Source organism: Mesocricetus auratus, unplaced genomic scaffold (genome assembly GCF_017639785.1).
Source record: "Mesocricetus auratus isolate SY011 unplaced genomic scaffold, BCM_Maur_2.0 Super-Scaffold_100003, whole genome shotgun sequence".
Lineage (NCBI taxonomy): Eukaryota > Metazoa > Chordata > Mammalia > Rodentia > Cricetidae > Mesocricetus > Mesocricetus auratus.
Window position 1 is genome coordinate 37,705,335 of NW_024429188.1, and position 21,378 is coordinate 37,726,712.

The 21,378-nt window shown below is 39.3% G+C and overlaps 1 protein-coding gene across 1 annotated transcript; it reads right to left on the minus strand.

The window, feature by feature from the left end:
- Positions 1–18,018: 18,018 nt before the first annotated feature.
- On the minus strand, positions 18,019–20,589 carry LOC101832919 (DDB1- and CUL4-associated factor 8). Its single transcript, XM_005080066.3, has one exon. It carries the CDS (start codon positions 20,411–20,413, stop codon positions 18,437–18,439), a length of 1,977 nt encoding a protein of 658 aa, XP_005080123.1. The 5' UTR covers positions 20,414–20,589; the 3' UTR covers positions 18,019–18,436.
- Positions 20,590–21,378: the final 789 nt, after the last annotated feature.

Genomic DNA, 21,378 nt, shown 5'->3' on the forward strand with positions numbered 1-21,378 from the left:
TGTGGTTGTTTGAATGAGGAATGACCCCCATAGGCACAGGTATTTGAACACTTGCTTTCCAATTAACATACTGTTTGGGGATGTCTCAGATGTGTGACCTTGCTAGAGAATGTATATCACGCTTAGAGTCTCACCCTATTTGCTGTTCATTCTCTCTGTGTTCTGCTTCTGTTTGAATAAATGAACACTCAGGTTCCTGCTCCTGCTACCATACCTACAACTTGCTATCATGCTCTCCTCCCATGGTGGACCCTTTTCATTCTGGAACTGTAAACTAAATAAACATTTCCTTGGTCGTGGTGTTTTATACAGCCTGCCTGGTAAACAAGATTCTACATATTAGAGTTCTCCAGAAAGAGAGGTCAATAACTTGAAACAGAGAAAGCCTAGGGTCAAAATGGTCAAAATAGACTGAAAATGCTGAATTTTTAATGGCCCAACCAAACATTATTGGTTCTAACTACTTAACACTTTTCTTTTTTATGCATAAAACTGAACAAACTTCTAAGTCCTGTTTTAAAAAAATCTCAGGTGACTGCGAGAAAGAATGAAGATCTTGAATCTGTATGAAACAAAATATAATTATAAAAACAAAAATATATTTGTGCGTTGATAAGTTCTATGCACTGGAGCTATGTATATGTACACACACACGACTGAAAGAGAAGAGAAATCTGTGTTGATTCTTCTCACTTTTATGATATGAATTCTTTTCACTAATTAAAAACCAATGAATCAATGTGTTTTGGCTCTTCTAAAAATAAAAGGCAGACACAAAAGAATGAGGCTAACTTTATATTGGTAGAGAGGTTTCCACACATAATTTTCATGCTTGAATAGTGATTAATATGTGAGAAAACAAATGCTGTGTTTATTCACCAGAATTAAAGCTGAAATGCTTGCATAGGCCTCACAAAACATCTGAATTCTCTGTCTATTATCCTGGTGAGCAAAGACTTTTAATATTTATCCTAGGCTAACAATTTTTAGACTGGAGTGCAGTGTTAATGCTATGATCTGCTTCATTGTTCATCTCATGCACTGTAAGTAGTCAGTGACCGAAGATGAGACCATTCCTTTTTCAATAAAGCCTGGCTGATACATGAAGACTCTGACTTTCAGAGTAAAGTTTTGATTACTTCTTGTCATGTTTTATGAAAATCCCTAGCAAAATCTTTCATTTTTCTTTGTCTCTAGCACAGATTGGTTTCTCCATAGCCACCTTTAATAATTAAGGATAGGGACAAACTGCTTCCTGTATGCTATATGGTCGTTACTGGCGTGAATATCCATAGACTAGGCAACGTTCAAAGTGTAAAAGTTAAAATATGAAATTACATTTTCATTAATTATACAAAAAGCCTTTGGCTTTCCTTAATTAGGTCAGAGGGACTATTGTAATGAAATTTTAGTTATTCTTCTCCTCATTTTTCTTCCTCCATACCCTGCTTCTCCTCCTCTTCAGTACTGGAGATCTAACCTACTACATTGTGTATGCTAGGCAATTGTTTTACCACTTAGCTATATTCAACACTATCTTTTCACCCGCTTTCATGCTGAGACATGTTTTATGTTGTCAAATATGGCTCTGATCTCACTGTGAATTTTCAGTTCTCCTGATTTGACTTCTGTGTAGCTGGGATGATAGATATGTGTAATGATCTGATAAATGGTAAAAATTAGATAAATAAATAAGTTGGTACAAATAAGTTGGTATAAATTTTTATTTCAGTAAGACTTTTCTGAATCTTACTTTTTCATATTTAATATTATAATCATTTGAGAAATGAAGACTAAGAACTGAAAAAAATATCAGTGAAAGAGGGTCCTGGTTTAGTTACCACAAAGGCATTAAATTTATGCTTTTCCTTGAGCATACCAAAGTTAAGTGGTCTCTAAATACATAATTTTCATACCAAGTAAGAAATTGTTATTTTTTAAACCAGAAACTAGAATTGAAAACAGCAACTCTGATCCAGTGGGTTGCAACTCTTGTGGGGTCTAACAACGCTTTCACAAGTGATCCCATATCAGATATCCTGAATATCAGATATTTACATTATGATACATGATAGCAACAAAATTACAGTTAGGAAGAAACAAAATAATTTTATGATTGGGAGTTACTACAATATGAAGGGTTATATTAAAGGGTTACTACGGCATTAGGAAGATTGAGAACCACTGTTCTTAAAACCATTAACTCACTGTGCTTTTTGGAAAAAAGAAAGAGACAATGTTAAAGTAGCAGTATTAGAAAGCATAGTAAAAACTTACAAAAAGTAATAGGTTACAAGTATATGCTCCAATAACTTATTCCACAGTTAATTTATACAGATAAACTAAGTCAGCATTCATCATACATTACGCTGAAATAATGAGGATGTCATGTGTTCTCATGTAGAAGGGCATGTTCTACTTATAAGCCCATCTCATAGCTAATGAGAACTGAAAAAGAATGTAGAAACATTTATGGAGCATTTCTACAGGGTAAGTTTAAAAGAATATCTGATTTGGCCAAGTGTCTGTTCTTATGATCGCACATAACTAAAAGGGAGCCTGTGAAATGAAGTTTACCTCTAGGTTAAGAAAGAAGGGGAATTGTTTTGTAAACAGCTGATGTTCCTTTGCTTATTCTCTGCCTCTGATTAACAAATACTCATTTGGGAGGCTGAAGACATGGTTAATCTGCGGGCTTCCTGCTCTTGCAGAGGATGATTTCAATTCCCATCACCCACATGGTGACTCAGGACCACCGATAGCTTCAGTTCCAGAGTGAATATGGTCCATATACATGTGAGAATTAACACGCAAACACATAATACAAAAATAAATTTAAAAGAAAAAATAAATAATAATGAAAACCAAACACTTATGTTTCCATGAGTTCCTTTGTTTCTCCTTTCATTTTATTCTGTGATGCTTGGCTCCACTCTATTTAATCACAGTTTAAATGAGTATTGGGGGGGACAAGGAGGAACTTTGATAATCATCTTATTTTACAGTGTGCTAAGTGATCATATCTAAACATATTTATTAGAATGAAACTTCTCATTTATTTATTTAGAAAAGTGCAGCACGTGTTTGTGGAAGCTGGAGAAGGACAAGTTTCAGAAGTTGTTTTTCCCTTTCCCCCATATGAGTTCCTGGGATTGAACTGAGGGCCTCAAGGCTTGACAGAGGTATTTATTACCCACTGAGGGATCTCACCAGCTGTTGGTTGTATTCTTACTCATTTACTTGATGTATATTTAAACACTTACTTGTTTGTTGCTATATGCCACCATTCTAGCACATATTGAAATATGCTAAATAGCTAAGGATACAATAAAATTTAACACAATCTTTGAGAAAGTGTCTCACATATCTGAGGTTGTCCCTAACTCACTATGTAGCTGAGGATAACCTTGAACTTCTGATATTCCTGCCTCCATCTCCCAAATGCTGGGATCATATGTATGTACAACTAGGTCCGTTTTATGTAGTACTATAGCTACTACCAAGGATTTTAGGCATGTGAGTTAAAGTACATCCCCCAGGATACTTTCAACATTTTTTGGTTAGTCTGTTTATTCGTTTATTCCTTTATTATGTCTGCTCACATGAACACTGATAATCCTGTGAGATTACAAATGACGTCTCTGCCTTGTCAGTCAGCATAGAAAGGAATGCCTGTCTCCTCTTGGGCAGGCAGTTTCTGAAGTAAAAATGGCAGTACTTAGCGCAAGGTACTTTTTGCCTGTTCCCAGCACTCCTTTCAGATATATTTGGTCCATCCAAAACCTGATGGATATTTTCTAGGTGGCTGTGTTGCACACCTTTTTAACTTTGATCCCGTCTGCACCTGTCATAGGTTCCAAAACGCAAACCCTTAGCCTATCTGCAGGCTAATCTAATAAGAAAGCTCATCTTGGGAGGCCTCATACTGCTTGTTCAGCTCTTGGCCCAAATTTCGCCTCGATATACATTTGACAATGGTCACTCCGGCAAATTAGAAATATCCCATTTTAATATCTAAACCAGATGACTTTATAAAATATAATGGAGAATGGTCCAAGGCATTTCCTCCATATAACTGTCAGCTCACTTTAACCCTTCTCATCCCTGTCACTCAGCTTCCACTTGCAATCCCTCCAGCCAGAATGCCTGCTATTTCTATTAGATTTCTAAGCCTGCTTCCTGTGAGACAGAAGAGTTTCTGTTTTCGGGAGTTCTTTGCCTTATGCTTATGGTGTGCCTTTGTTTCTGTCCCACCAAGCCTGGATACTCTTGCTTGTAATTTTACAGTTTTCTATTTTGATGGTCACTAGATTACAGATATTTATATTATCGGCAACTTGATGTTCTTATTAAAAAGAAAAATACTATTTTTATGCTTTTCAGATTGTCTTCCCTGGTTATAGATATGTATGTCACTGGGTTCAGGCTTACAGATATTCAAATGTCTTTTGAATATGGATAATATTGGAAGATTGTCACACACTGCTTTATTTCACTGAAAAGTTGGCTGTGGAGATGGGTTTAACCTGCCTATTTCAAACACAAGCACATTTGTCTAAAAGTTTCCTACAAGGCTCTCTTCTGACTTTGTGACTAGAAAAGGAAAAAAACAAAACAAAACAAAAAACAAGCAAAAAGACATCATGTGTTTAAGAACTGCTAAAAGATAAACTATTTCCAAGACAGGATACTTTGGTTTATCTCATGGTATTTGTTTTTTAATCAAAGTAAATGCATATATAAAATTGAAATGACTGAGTTTAATTATAGGTATCAAGCTCTTTGAATACTTACCCCACTTCTTGATTCTTATTTACAAAAAACTGGTTCCCCAGCCAAGGTCATGAACATCTTTCAAGCTCCTGCTGAAATGTAAACTCCTTTATCTCAGGATCTGTAATAATATTAAGAGTATGGTTTAAAAAGCTGTTACATCCCAAGCAGAGAAAAAAGCTTAAGTTTGTAACAAGAAGGGATTAATTGTTAAATATTTATGCACAAATAATCTTAATTTGCTGCTACAGTGTGTCATGTATATAACTTGGATTCTACTCTTGTTTGGAAAAATAGAAAGAAACAGTAAGTAGGTTTGAGAAGAATGTTTAAATGGGTGAAAACTATAATGTTATGTTTTTTGGTAAAAGAGGTTACAGAGGATTGGATTTAGGAAAAATACATGTTTGATCATTGAGATTTTTAAATTCCTAGTTATAATGATCTATTCATGCTAACAAAAACTGACGTAAAGATGTAAGTCTAAAAACTATGTCTTTGATAAATTTCTTAGGACTTAGATATTTTAAGAAACTGTGTCATATTAAAAACTGTAATATTTTGTAAAAGCACACTATAGAGGGGTTTGGAAAATGAGGTTCCCAGTGTCTTCATGAACTGTATCCATGTCTCAAAGTTTATCTTGACACTAAAAAAATTTTCAATTCAAAAATTATATTTTATCACACTAACTTAATAGGAATAAGATTATTAAATCTTTATTTTACAAAAGTTAGTATTTTATTTAAATGGTTTAAGATAATTAGGACATAAACATTAATGCTCAGCCACCTTATAAGTGATAAAATTCTTTAATGTGTTCAAAACTATGTTTGTAACCATACTAAGTAAAAATGGAATTCATTTACAGAGATGGGCTTCAAGGGAAAGGCTAATTTATGTCTCCCATTATATAGTCCTCTGCATATACTCTCAAAGTTAAGCCTAAAGCAAGCAACTCAAAACAAGTTTAATGCAAACTTAAAGTTTGTTTGATATAAAGTAATATTCAAAATCAAGTATATTTGTTTAAAAACCTGGTTATAAAATTGAATTCTTGAATAAAATGGGTTAAATTATAATACATTTGTATAGCAGAATGTCACCAGGCTTCAGAAAGTACCCTTTCCCATCAGATGAAATTGCATACTAGCCTCATTACCCAATACAGGATGCATAGAGAAATAAGACCTTCCAGAAATCTGTTGCTTCTGTCTCTGGCTATGTATGTTTGATCAAATCTGGCTCTACAGACCAAACCAGAAAAACTTCCTCTTTGTCTATATGTAAAATGAATTACTTCTTGTGTCCCTTATGAATGGATTCTCTTTCCCATCGGTGGACCTTGGAGTCTGTACCCACATCTTCAATGTCTCAACCAACAGAGAGGCACATAGAAACTACTCTTCCCTCAAGTTCTAACACACTGCCATATAAAAATGCTGTGAACAGAGGAACCTTGTACCTAAGCTAGTACCCAACTGGGATAGGACTGACATGCCTTTTCAATTGCCCATCATGCCTTTTCCCGTGCCTTTCAATTTTACCTCTTAATACAAGCTAATTCCAGGGTCTGTACCCTAACCATACAAGTTCTCAGATTAAAAGAGACTGCCAGATAATCGGTTATAAACCTCACAGTTTGGGGTAATTATTCAGAATATCCAAGCAGTGCCTTTGGAAATTTTGCTAGACAATCTTGTTTAAGAAAAAGTCTCATTGGGATATTATTTCTCTTTCAAACTCTCAATTTGGTGCTGAATTTAGCTGGCTTGTTTTACAAAACTTCCAGGTACTCGTTCCTTATGCAGGAATCTGATGTCACAAACAGCTAATTACAGTAACCCTACCCTTCTATGGAACTCTGGTGCATGGTCTAACTAGTGGTACAAATGCCTTTAACCTTACTAAACAAAGCTTACATTACCTTTGTCTCTTAAAATTCCCCACTAATTTAAAACAGCTATTACCTCCTGACATATGATCTGGACCTTGGCCATCCTCTATGCTTTACTGTAGTCCTTTGAATGGATCTTCATTCAAGTCATTCTAATTGCTGCACAATCTAGATCACACATTTTGTCCGTGTGAAGCAGTTAAAGAGATTGCTGACCCAAACCCTTGAAAGCAGTTCAGATGCCCCCTGAAAGAGCTCTAATGGGCCATGGGCCATCCAACATATTTCTCTTTTTGCCACTCTAGGCAGTTTTCAGGACTCAGAACTAAAATAGCTAGACTGAAGCCTTCTTTGCAACAGTGTACCTCTCTGTCTCACCAGCTCTCAAAAAAAAAAAGTTGGAGATTTTCAGATCAAATTAACAACCTTCAGGACCAACTGAATTCTTTTGCTGTGGAGGTAGTCCAAATTTTAAAAATACTAGACCTAACTACCGCTTAAGGATATATGGGTTAACAATGAAGTCAGAGCTAGCTGTTAAGAAATCATAGCAAATGGCCAACAGCCATGTGTCTTGTGTGTTATTTAGGGGCTAAAGCAGCAATGGAACCCGGGAAGGAATCCCATAGCAATATTGGTGTCAGAAGTGGGATCATGAATTTCCATGTAGAATGACAAAAGCTTAAAAGGGATTTTAATAACAACAGCAACAAAAAAAAAACAGAGAGGAGCATGGCTTCTTGGTAGCATCATTTTTCTCGGGTGGTCTCTGTTTTGCTAGAGACAAGCACAAACTTCCACGGTTAGTGCTGGCAGTAATCATACTCCTGACATCTTGGAAAAACCACAGTTTAAACAGCCGTGGTTCTTAACAGATAAGACACATGGCCAGAAAAATATAAAGATTTACAATAAAGTCAGATTCAGATGAAGAGAAACTTCTAAAGGTGTACAGTGTGTTTAAAAATTACGTAGGCTTGAGAGAGAAAAAGAAACAGGATAGTGGTAAAAGAAATAGAGAAGCCGGTTGTGGTAGTGCACGCTGGTAAGATTTACTCCAGAGGCAGAGGCAAGAGGATTTCCAGAGAAACCCTGTCTCAAAGAAAAATATAAATAAATAAAAGTAAAAAACTATAGAGTAATAAATAAGCCACGTAAAGATGGAAAATATACAGAGAGTATGGATACTGTATGCTATTGTGTTGACTTAGAATTGTTAAGTTGCTAAAGAAGGAATAAAAACTGCTAAAATACACTTGATTATAAATGTTGCTGAATTAATCCAACTTATATCTTTTGAAAATGCCTTGACTTCTAAATTTAAATATAGGTTACTTGGGAAAGGAATTTCTGCTTTTGTTTCTGCAAAAATGGAAAGCTATGGATTCCCTCCAGGCTTCAGTGGTTTGATGAAGCAAGACCTCCTGAAGCAATATCCAGACAGTTCAGCATCTGAAACAGCTGGAACCATACAGCCATACAGACCACAAAAACAAGGACTTATACAGGTTTCTGTGTTTTGCCATGAACCCCATGGTATGGACAGCGCTCCCATCCAGCAGGAAGCAGCTTGAAATGACCAACGCCCAAATTCCCAAATACTGTTTAAATGTTCGTTTTCATTTATACAGGATTGCTTATAAATGGTAATGATCACAGTCAATCTCTTTCTAAAGGGAAAAAAGGGAACATGATATAGAAATGAATACTTTGTATTGGAATGGATTTTCATTTATTGATACAAATTCAAGGTCAGTTTTGTGATATGCACATGTCTCCTCTTGTTTAAGTATTGTGTTTATACTGATTTTTAAAAGCATAATGCATAATTAAATACAAATTATAGATAGTTACTTATAATAGTCAGAGCTTATAGTTAGGTTAGTTAGGTTTTCTAGATAAAGAGATATATTTGAGATAGATAGCCTTCAAATCTTTCAAAGACCTTCAGAAAATGGTATTTAAAATGGGTTAGGGTTTTTCTTGACAATGAGAAATATCTGCTCCTGGCACATCAGTTACGTCTGAGGGGAAGATGGGCATCAAAGAAACTCGTTATGGAGTTTGCTTTCAACATGGTAAGATTAGCCATTTGGGTAAGAAACTGCTCCTGCCTTTACTTTTTGATAGACTGGACATAGAGAACCTACAGGAAAGTGACTGCTGAACTTGATGGACAGCACTAAAGGGTTCCTGCTTCATGGAAGAATCTGCCGGACTTTTTGCAGGGCACAGAAAAAGGATTGACAAACTGCCAATACAGACAGACAGTTTGAAATTTCCTGCTTTGCCGAGAAATCTGCCATATACACTATGACCTACGGGCTGAAGATTGGTACCCCAATGTTACAGAGGAACTTCGGGTGACTTTCCAGGCAGCGAGATGTCTCTGTCAATTCTAGTGTTTATATATTATCCTTCTGTGATCTTTGATGGAGTTGAAGACAGATAGATATAGTTATAATTTTTCTTAGTTATGATAAATGATAAGCTATATATAAGACTTTAGACTCACACAGATAGGATAGATAATAAAATACTTTCTTTAAATCTTACTAAATGTTAATGGACAACATATTGTATCTATAGTTCTGCTTGATAACTATTCTGTTACATATAATTTTTTATTTAGACAGAAAAAAGGAGATGATGGGGAAATCCTGTGTATATGTCAATAAAGCACTGATGGCCAATAGGGAAGCAAGATAGGTTCGACTAGGGGTCAGAGAGGATTCTGGAAAACTGAGGCACAGTCAGTCACGGTGTATAAAGCCAGAAGAGTAAGATCTCCAGACCCTGTTCTCCGGTAAGCGAGGACCACATGGAAATACTATTAGCAGTTATGGGTTAGCAACGAAGTCAAAGCTAGCCAATAAGAAATCATAGCAAATGGCCAACAACTTCATGATTAATATATAGTGTGTTGTATGTTATTGGGGGCTAAAACAGCAATGGAATCCTGGCAGGAATCCCGCAACAAGGATGAAATTTATGCCTTTCTCTCCAAACAATGCTGCTTCCACACCAAGAAATTCCAATTGATTTTAGATGAGGTCTAAAGACACAGAAACCAGGCAAAAGTTCAACCACAAGAGTACTAGGTATAGACTTGTGTTCCCTCCAAATCTGGATCTGTTTCTTAATCATTCCTATCTTCCTTGTGATTCCTTTACTTATGTTTTCACTCTGTCTTTTAAATGTGTTACTTTGTGAACTTCCACCTACAACCAAATGAAATGTTCTATGTAATCTTTCAGGGCTCCCACACTATAACAGCTCCATTTGTTTCTGACACATTTTAAAAAAGATTGTTTCTATACTGTAGAGAAACCCTGGCTACAAGGGACCCTCATTTTTTATGCCAGGCAAAACACAATTCTTTCACTAGCCCTTGATTTCTCGTGTTTCTTTCCTTCAATGTTATGTAGCTCTCTCTTGCTCCTACTAGTTCACTTTGGTGCAATACTCCTGGCAGTAGAATCAGTCACTGTTAACCTCAATCAAGTCTATATCCATTTCCTCTCTCTGGCTCACTTTGCATCTCCCACTTCTGCCCCTCTGCCTCTCTCCACCTTCTTGGGAAATCTGTTTTACCATCTAACAAAATAATGTTTACAAACCTCTAATGATGATCTTTCAAAAGTTTTCCCAGAAATGCAAGATGACAATTGCATCTTCCATTGCAGCGAATCAAGTTAAAATTCTTCTCCTAGTACATGACATGAGATTCCTCTCTTCAGTAGATCCCCTCCTACAACAACCTCCCTCCACTTGAAGCAGTTAGTAAAGAATCAATGCCCTCTTCCGCCATTTCTTTTAACACCTACATTCTTCATTTTTTAACAATACCATCCTCTTTCCATACCTTTTAAGTGTTGGGATGACAGAGTACTTTTATGGTGACACAGGATTCCTATGAGAGTACAAATCCCTTTGCTTCAACTTTATTGGTCAGCACAGAAAGGAATGCCTACAGAGATAGCCTCCTCCCCCCCCACGGGCTCCGGGGCAAACAACTTCAGTAGATAGAGAAACATGGGCTGTGGCTACAACAATTACCCCCTCATTCTCAGGTCCCATAGATCACCCTTTAAAGGTGACAGTCAGTCTTTTCACTTGATAGATCTTTCAATTTCCCGTGGAAGACAGGCTGCCCTCCCCCTCCCGGTGCATGCTAGTAAACACAGTCCCATCAGTTGAAGGCCAGACTTTGTGCCTTTTATCTCTTTATGCTGCCTCAGAAATTTAGCAAGCACATACCTTGGTACATATGGGGAGCTCAAAGAACAACTTGTGGGAGTGAGTTCTTTCAATCCACCACGTAGGTTCCAGGAATAGAACTCAGGTTGTCTAGCTCTTGTATCCACAGCCATCTCACTGACACTTCAAAATACTTCTCAAGCAGATCAAAACATGCTATTTCCTGGAACAAGAAGCCTCTAATACGGACCTAATGAGGCCCTTCTGTTGTCATTTACACCTTTGAAACTTTTAGGTTCACTGACTCATTTTCAGTGGCAGAGGTAATAGGTTTAGAGACAAGGTTACAAATAGATTTGAAATCTATTGTTTTGCCTTTAATTATGTTGTTTGCTTCGAGGAAATTCAGTTATATTGTAAGCTGCACTATGGAGTGGACAACTTGAAAGGGAACTTTGGTCTGTAACTAATAGCTAGTAAGAATCTAAAGTCTGATAATAGAAACATGAGTAACTCTAGAACCTTTCAGTTTCCCACTTGAGCCTTGAGCTGGCACCTGATTTCAGTCCCATAAGGCATTCTAACAGGTGTTGGAGAGATGGCTCAATGCTTAAGAATATAGACTATATACAGGACCGAAGCTCAGGTTCCAGCATCCAGGACCAATAGCTACCAAGCGCCTGTAACTGAAATTCCAGGGACATCTGACACTATTGGCCTACCTCTGAAACCTGCACACATGTGCGCAAAGCCCCACACAGATACATACATGTAATTAAAAAAAATTAAAAATTCTTAGCAAAGAATTATTATGCCTGTTAGGCAGAGGCATGTGGAATTCTGTGAGTGAAAGATCAGCCTGATTTACATAGCAAGTATTGGGCATATCCTAACAGATTCCTTCATCCAACTTGCTTTTGGACAGAGAGTATTGAACACCTATATGCAAGAAGAAGATACATTATCTCAGTCTGTTGATCTTCAAATACAGCTTGTATCATTCGGGCTTGAACCATAAGAGAAGACATATAAAGCAACAGCAAAGGTTAATTACAGTTTATATCAAATGGATATACTAGATCATTATAGCGTTTCATCTAATAGCTTCTGACCAGTTTTTTTAACCAACATGATTATTTTCATCACAAAGAAATGGCAATATGTGAGAGCACAAATATATTACCAGATGTAAGCAATATGCTATTTACTACACGTAACATCATAACACAATGTAAGACATAGCATTGCATGTTACATTAAGACCAGTTTGGTTTTTGAAATTTGCATTTATTATTGTGCATTTGTGTTTATTATGTACGAGTGGGGGACATGCATGTTTCACAGTACATGAGTGAAGGTTAGAAGACAGCTTTTTCCAATATGTTTTCTTCTCCCACCTTTATGTTAGTTTCTGCGATTGAGCTTAGGTAATCAGGCTAAGCAGTTTCTTTTATCCACAGAGCCATCTTGCTATCTCATTTTTATTCTTCATTGTTTCTTGTATCCTAGGCTTCCATCATACTCATTATGTAGTTGTATTAACTACTTTTCTGTTGCTGTGATAAAACATGATAGAAGACAGCTTGCAAAAGGAGGAGGTCGTATGGCTTACAGTTCCAGAGGGAGTGTCCATAAACGGCAGAAAGTCATGGTAGCAGATAGCAGAAAAGGAAGCCGAGAGATCACATCTCCAACCAAAAGCACAAGCAAGGAAAACACTTGGAAGTAGGGTGGGGTATAAGCTCTTAAAGCCCACCCCCAGTGACTCACTTCCAACATCAATGCTGCACCTTCTAAAGCCCTCCAAACAGTACCAGCAACTGGGAACTATGTGTTCAAATGCTCAAGCTTATGGAGAAAATTTTTCATTCAAACCACCACAGTAGCCAAGTCTAGCCTTGACCTCCTGATACTTCTTGTCTCTACTTCCTAAATGCTGGGATTAACCCTCTACCCACCATGCCTGGCTTACTTAATTTGATTTCACATATTAATTTGAAAATGAATTGCTATCACAAACAAAATACATTCCTCATGAGGGACAATTTAGCATTAACTCTTGCAAAGACATAAATTTTAGGAAAAGATGATAAGAAATTTCATTTGAGTTTGCCTGAAATTGGCCTTTATATTGTCTGTCTAACAGGAACACAGTTTAAATGAAACACAAGACACACTACAATGTTTCATGTATATGGAGTTCAAGAAAAAGCAAAAAATAATATAAATAATCCTAGAAGATAAAAGGTAACCATTTCTCCAGTAATAGGTGCTTTTCAAAGATGATACTATGAGATTTCATCTCCTTTTTGAAAACATATTTGTATTCACTCTGTAAAGGTTACTATTTTGCTTAGTTTTAGTGTTTATGTTTGCATGCACATGTGAATGAGTTCGTGGATGGTAGGGATCAAACGGGTATAATTCCTTATTGCCACAGGGACCTTCACTGCAATTGAGGGCCTGTAGATTAAGCTTGACTGGGTAGCCAGGAATACTACTTTCTCTTCCTCCCAAGCACTGGGATTAGAAGCAAATGCCACAACATCCAGTTTTCATATGGGTCCTGGTGTCAATTTAGGTTTTGGCGCATTCAAAGTAAGGGAACACTTTAGCAACTGATCTACCACCTTTGTCCAGGGTTATACCATTGTGATATATCCTGGTATGGCAAATTACCAGAATTAGGAAGGTTATGAGAGTTAAATACTTTTCTTTGAATATTTTGCAATTAACAACTTCTAATTACTTGAAAATGACTTTGTTTTTTAAATATTTTGTGTGTCTGAGTGTATTGTCTATGCAACATATATATGCAGTGCACCCAGATGCCAGCAGAAGGGATCATATCCCCTAGGTCTGGAGTTATGGACTTGAGAGCTGTCATCTGTGTACTGTGAATTGAATGAATGTTTCCTGGAAGAGAATCCGGTGAGATTAACTGCTGAGCCACTGACGCAGCCCATTTAAATACAGTGTCAGATTTAAATATTAATTTAATGTTAAATTTTATTTGAGCTCCTTCTTAGTTTAATAATTTTGGAGAGTCTACTTAAATTCTACGAGAACTTAAGGGGTTTTTGTTCATTTAAACAAGTTTTTTCTGTGAAGAAAAAGTGAGAATTTATGTTTGCTTATAGGACATTGTATTTCTGGAAGTGAATGATCATAGAATAGTACTAGAGATAACAGGGTACTAATGAATGAGAGAAATAATGTAAAAGCAGGCATGGTGGCACATGCTTTGAATCCCAGCACTTGGGAGGCAGGAAGATCTCTATGAGCTCGAGATCAGACAGGTATACAAAACGGGTGTCAGGTCAGCTTGGACTGTTACACAAAGAAGTCCTGTCGCAAAAAAAAACACCCCCATAAAGTAAAACCTCAGTTCAAATTGCATTTTGAATCAAACAGCATGGCATAGGCTCTTCTAAACCATATTTCAGTAAAAACATCCAAAGAACCTTCAATTTTTCACTTAAACACAGTTAAGAATAGCATGGTGGGGCTGGAGAGATAGGTCAGCACACTGGCTACTGTTCAAAGGACCTGGGTTGATTCCCAGCATCTGCAGAGCAGCTCATAACCGTTTGTACCTCCAGTCCCAGGGGATTCAATGCACTCTTCTGACCACCGTGGTCATGAGGCACATGCATTGTGCACACACATAAACGCAGGCAAAACACCCACAGACATAAAATAAAAATAAAGGCAATATTAATAAAAATAGTATAATGTGTGTTTGCCACCAAACCTAACAATTTGTGTCCAATGCCTGGGAACTGTGTGGTTGAAAAATAGAATCAACTCCTGTAAGTTGTCATCTGAGCTCTACACTGTGGTACCACCCTGCCCACCGCTCCGGTCCCTGCAACAAGGCGATCCCTAAATAATCAAGAAACAGTTGAGAGAGAAAAAAAAATGTTTGAAGATGCAACCAAGTCGCTGCCATTTTGTAATGCCAGTGCCACCTCTGTCTCTCCAAGCTCCAGCCTAAGGAAGAAAAGGGTAAGTACGAAAGTGCCCATACCATGACTCCTACAAGGCTGACTGCCCACAAATCTCCAGCTGGTAAAGCACCAGGGAAAATCTAGCAACAAAAACCGCTCAGGGATGCTGGGGATGCTCTCTCAGCCAGGACTCTTGGGGGAGGGCCTAGGCCCTGCCCTGGATGAAATGACAGTTACTGGAGATCCACCATGGAGGGCATCACCCTCCCTCAGGGTCAAGGGTCAGAGTGGAGATTGACTCGGGGGCTGGAGGACCTGGTGGGGAGGGCAGGGGAGGAGGGGAGGAAGAGGGAGCTGGGATTGACATGTGGAACAAGCTTGTTTCTAACTTAAATAAAAAAATTAAAAAACATAGAACGATTAATAAAATAGGCTACAATACTATATTTGGATTAATAAAAAATCTAGCACATTAAAAAAAAAGAAAGAAAAAACCTGCTCGCAAGAGCTCGCCCTCTACTGGGACCTTGAAGAAACCCCATCATTACAGGCCTGCTGGTACGGCGCTCAGTGAAATCAGACACTATCACAAGTCCACTGAACTTCTCATTCACAAACTCCCCTTCCAACTTCTGGTGTGATACTTCAACAGATCTGCGCTTCCAGAGTGCAGCTATTGGTGCTTTGCAGGAGGCAAGTGAGGCCTGTCTGGTTGGCCTTTTTGAAGATTGCAACCTGTGGGCTATTCATGACAAATGTGTAACAACTATCCCAAAAGATACCCAGCTAAAATGGTGCAGACATGGAGAACGTGCGTAAGAGTCCACTGTGGAGCCTGGCAGTGGTGGTGCATGCCTTTAGTTCCAGCACTAGGGAGGCACGGGCAGGAGGATCTCTGTGAGTTCCAGGCCAGCCTGGCCTACAGAGCGAGTTCCAAGACAGCCTCCAAAGCAATATAGAGAAACCCTGTCTCAAAAAACCAAAACAAACAAGAGTACACTTTTGTGAAGGGAAACATTGCATTTGCAAAAATATTTTCCTCTTCTTCCTGTTATTAGTAGTTCTGTATATATATTCATTCCCCCCATGGGGTCAAAAGGTACCTCAGATAGGATTGCACGGAGACAGAAATCAGGTATTGACAGTTTTTGCCATATTCATTTGTGTTAATTTTTAATATAAATGAAAGATGCAAGGGAATTAATGTAAGGAAAATGTTTCAGTAGACACATTCCAACAGTTCAGCTTTATAACAATTATAAACAGACCTGTTAAAATTTTCTAGATAATGCCAGCATTTGGAGTTTTAAAACATCAGTAAATTTCTTGAGGGCAACCAAATGGTATTGCAGCATTTCCTCCATTCACTATACTTTTGTGAGTCGTCCTATATGCAAGTATATGTTTTTCACACACATACACGCACACACACACACACCTTATATATACTTGTTTTCTTGTGAACTTACTGAATTGAAATAGTTTTCCTCACTGTCTCACAGAAGTTGCAACTCTAGTGTATATGTCTTTTCTACATACTAACAGGACCAAAATGTGCAAAAATAAAAACCCTGTAAGATTTCTAAGAACTATTGTACTAGCTTTGCAAATTTTTATATCATTCATTATTTAGCTGTGTGTGTGGTACAGACATCCATGCACATGTGGACAGCAAAGGACACCAGATGTCTTCCTCTGCACCTCTCCACTTTATTCCCTTGACACGAGCTCTCTCACTAAACCCGAAGCTTGCTGCAGCTGGCTAACAAGTTCCAGGGAATCTGCCTCCCAAAGCTAGGTTCAACTCCACATGCTGTGGTTACAGTCACATGCATCGTTGCCCAGCTGCGTGCTGGAGTTTTGAATTCCAGATTTGTTTTGTGTGTGTGTGCGCGAGCATGTGGTGTGGTGTGTGTGTGTGTGTGTGTGTGTGTGTGTGTGTGTGTGTGTGTGTGTGTGTGTTAGGTGGATAGATACACTGTGTGTTATGTATCTGTTCACATCTATTTCTTATCTACAGACTGAAAAGTAATAGTTAAATTGAGAAAATGCATGGCACAAGCCTGTTACTCACTCCTTCATGTGTAGAAGCAGGAGAATACTGAATTCAATGCTAGATAGTGTGAACTATATACTGAGATCAAGGGAACACTGGGTATATAGCAAACCCCTGGTGCAAACAGAATAAAATTGCAGATAGGAGTATATCGATTAAAAAGGGGACTAGGAGATGGTAAGAGCACTCGTATTTGCAAGCATTAAAACTGGAATTCAAGCCAGGTGTCAAGTCACGCACCTGTAATCCCAGCACTTGAGAGGCAGAGGCAGGCAGATCTCAAGTGAGTTTGAGACCAGCCTCATCTACACAGGGAGTCATAGGACAGCTAGAGCTACACAGGCAAACCCTGTCTTGAAAAAAACATGTGAGGGACTTTAATGGTCCCTTGTGGAGGGCCTCACTATCTTTGGAGAGTGGGTGGGGCTGGGTTGGGGGGTAGGCAGGGAGCATGGGAGGGTGAGGTGATGGGGGATTCATATGTAAATAAGAGTGCTTCTAAAAGAAAAAAATAAAGAAAAATACCACAGGATTATCTTCTAAAAGTCCTCCTACTAAAAGAATTCTTCAAATTGTTTTACATTAAATTGTTTTATAAAATACAAGTCATCTGTTATTGCAACTCTTATAGTTTCAACATAAAGGAATTATTAAAATTTGGCTAGAAGCTTAGAAAAAGGTTAACCCAGGAGGACTTTTAGAATCACATCATTTGGGGGAGGGCCTTGGCCCTGTTTCTTGTTTATGGGTTGCAATAGTATCCCTCTATAGGGAAACACTAGCTCCATTGTTAGAGGTCCCATAGACAGCTCTGGCTTCCTAACTGGCACCCACATTCAGAGGCCTTGGTTCGGTCCAATCTGGTTCCCAGTATTTTTCAACCATGACATTTCAAAATCATTGAAATGGGTATTAAACAATTTAGTAATTTAATCTAACTTCCTTCCAGTTTTAATGTGCTTAAATAATTCGGTATTATTAATGTGGGTTCAAAAAATGTGAATAAAACAAAGTTATATAATTCTTTATCTTATTAGGAACAAATCTGTTTTATCCTTTTTTCCTTTTTTTTGGAAAAAAACCAAAGAAGTGTATGGTGTGTGCATGACCAAGGATCGGCAGAAAAAAAAACAAAACTATGGTTTATTTAATTTTACTTTACTTTAGAGCAAAAACATTTCTTATAAATTTACAACAAAAACTTTAATATTCAGAATTATGGAATAATTTTTAAAAGTCCAACAATTTTTTGGAACAGAAATAATTTCTTACAAAACTACTAATTTTTCACCAAATTTTCAGGCAATTCCTTAGTCGTGAGAGAACAAAGGAAGCCTATTATACTTGTATAATCATATAAGGGCTATCAAGGAGTAACAAAACCAGGTAATAGGAAAGGGGAAAAAAGAAAATACTCTTATTATAAAACACTGCAAACAAAAGGCAAACAAAAACCTACTACTCAAGCTAATTCTTTAAATTCCCATATACTGAAGTGGTATTCACTGTCAGGTGGTGCCCCCAGGACATAGCTAAGGAAGTCTAGCACTATGATTCCTCTCAGTTTTGCTCTTCCTCAGAGGTACTAGAAGAGTCACTGATATCTGCTCCTCCAATTTCAAATCTAATACCTCTCCAATTGCGTTGGTAATTTGTGTGTGTCAGGTGACTCATGAGGAACCAAAGCATGTGGTTGTCAAACAGGGAAGTGTGGTGCAAGCTAAAATTATCTCGTTTCATCTTATTAATTTTAATCACATTCTTTAACCCAGTAAGATTCGTGGAAGATTCAGCTGTGGGTGCCCAGATCTTGACCTCATGGTCTAGGCCACTGGATGCAAGCACAGGTAGGTAAGGATGGGGATCAATACAGTTTATGGTTCCTCCTTCATCTGCCTCTAAGAATTGAACAATCTGGCAGGATGATTTTTCCCAAAAGAAGATGTGCCCACAATCGCTACCACTCATCACAAATTCACTTCTGGGACCATAGAAATTTACACCTTTCACTGTGGCATTATTTCTGTGCCCTTTATATCTCTTAGCATACTCAGCTCCTTCACTATCAGAAGAGTTGAAAATGTAAATATCTTCATCATTGTAGCTGGCCAGGATTTCTGTGCCATCAAAACTGTACATCACAGAGGTGATGTATGCTGGATAATCATAGCCTACAAGGTGATGAGGGCAGAATTTTTTGAGTACTCCATTGTTGACATTCTCATCAATTTTCCTTTGGTCATAAATTCTCACAAACTGATCTTGCCCACCTACGGTAAACTGGTAGAAATTGGAAGGATTCACAAAGATTGAATATAATCCCACTTTCTTATCAGCATCTTTGGTTACCAACAACTTTGAAGCTGGTTGGGGCTGTCTGAGGTCAATATTGAAAACAACTCCGTCTTCACCTGAAGTTAAGAACCTAAACGGGGAGTCTGGCTCCAAAGCCAATCTATGAGATCCTCCCTTATGCTTCACTAAGCGTTTGGTCATCTGAGTGCCTGGCGCAGCAAACAGCTGTGCAATGCGTACCTGCCCATCACGGCCACACATAGCTAGGACGGCATCATTACAATTAGGAAGGAATTTAGCATGCAAGATATTATTTTTGTGGCCACTACGAAAGTTCAGTACTGGTTTCTGATGAAGCCAGTCCCACACGATCACTTTTAGGTCATCACTGCCGCTAGCCAGCAGGGTGCCACGCTCGTTAAAATGCACAGTGTTAACACATCCATCGTGGCCTTCAAAAACACGTTGTAGCAAGAAACGCTGCACAAATAGCCTTGCCCCACAGGCCTCATAAACAAAGCGGGCACTTGAACCCAGCTGCCTATCGCGAAGCGCATTAAGGACTTTCCATCGAGGTCTCGGGAGAGGAGTCGTCTCTAAGGCCAACCAGTCATCTAGCACTCTGTCTTCTTCGTTATCACATTGCTCACTGCTGTCCGCACTGGCCAGTTCGTGCCCTTCAGCCCCTTCATCCCGCTCCGCCACAGCCTCACCGGCCTGCAACTCCTGGTGGCGGAAGTGGCTTTCCACTTCCTGCTCCTCCACATCCTCAGCGGCCTCGTCGCGGTGGCGGTGCAGGCTTCCCACACCCTGCTCGTCCACGTCCACGTCCACGTCCACGACCTCACCTTCCCCCATGTCTTGCTGAGCGAACACGCTTTCCACACTGCCGATGGAATTGTCCGAGACCTCCAAAGCAGGGCTGCTGGTCTTCTCGCCAACCTCGTGAGCGTCGTCGACGGGAACGTCGTGCCCGTCTTCGTCCCCGTCGTCACCACCCCGATAACGGTCACCGGACTCGTCGAGGTTAGTGCCGTGAGGGCGGGAAACACTGCTAGCCCCCGTGCCAGCAACCTCGCTGCCTGACGAGGGACTCATTTCTGGACCCTTGGGCTCGGGACCAAAAACTGCGTCTGTGGCGGCCGAGGCGCCAGATGTCTCGTCCGAGCGAGTGGGCCGGCTTTTTTCCTCAGACTTCGCGGCGGCGGAGGCGGCGTCTGAGTGGCTCTTCGGGGACGCCATTGTTACCGGGCTTGCTCTAGGGGCTGTGAGCGGGAATCACTAGCCACTAGGACTTTCGGGAAGGCCGTTGGGCTCACAGTGAACCGCAAAAGTCTCCACAGTCTGGCCGGCCCGAGAGGCGAGAGACGGCAAGTTCTCCGCGGCCTCACAGCTAAAATGGGAGGCCAACAAAATGGGGGACCAGGAAACAGCTTGCTGACGTAATGGGCGCTTCTGATGGTAGCTGGTGAGGTTCAAAAAGCTTTGAATCCTATCTCGCCTACCTGGCTACCTTAGGGCAACTTGGTTTTGTTTCTTTTTTCTTTTTGCACTGTTTCGGAGCTCTGCTTCAACAGAGATGAGGCTGCTCCACGTTATTAACGGTAGCTGGTGAAGTTCATAAAACTTCGAATCATATCTGACCTATCTTGGTATCTTCGTGAGGCTTGTTTCTGTATCTTTTTCTCTTTTTTTTTGGGGGGGGGAGGTTCGAGACAGGGTTTCTCTGTATTGTTTTGGAGGCTGTCCTGGAACTCGCTCTTGTAGACCAGGCTGGCCTCAAACTCACAGAGATTCCCCTGCCTCTGCCTCCCGAGCGCTGGGACTAAACGCATGCGCTGCCATAGTGTGGCTTGTATCTTTTTTTCTTGTTCTTACATTTTTTCCCTTTTTTTTCTTTTTTTTTCCAGTTTCAGAGCTCGGCTTCAACAGAGACGAGGGCTGTTCCACGTTATTATGGTAGTTGGTGAGGTTCAGAAAGCTTCGAATCCTATCTCACCCATCTTGGTATCTTCCTGAGGCTTGTTTTTGTATCTTTTTCTCTTTTTTTGGGTGTTTTTCGAGACAGGGTTTCTCTGTGGCTTTGGAGGCTGTCCTGGAGCTTGCTCTGTAGACCAGGCTGGACTCGAACTCACAAAGGTCTGCCTGCCTCTGCCTCCCCAGTGCTGGTACTAAAGGTGAGCGCCACCACCGTCTGGCTTTTATCT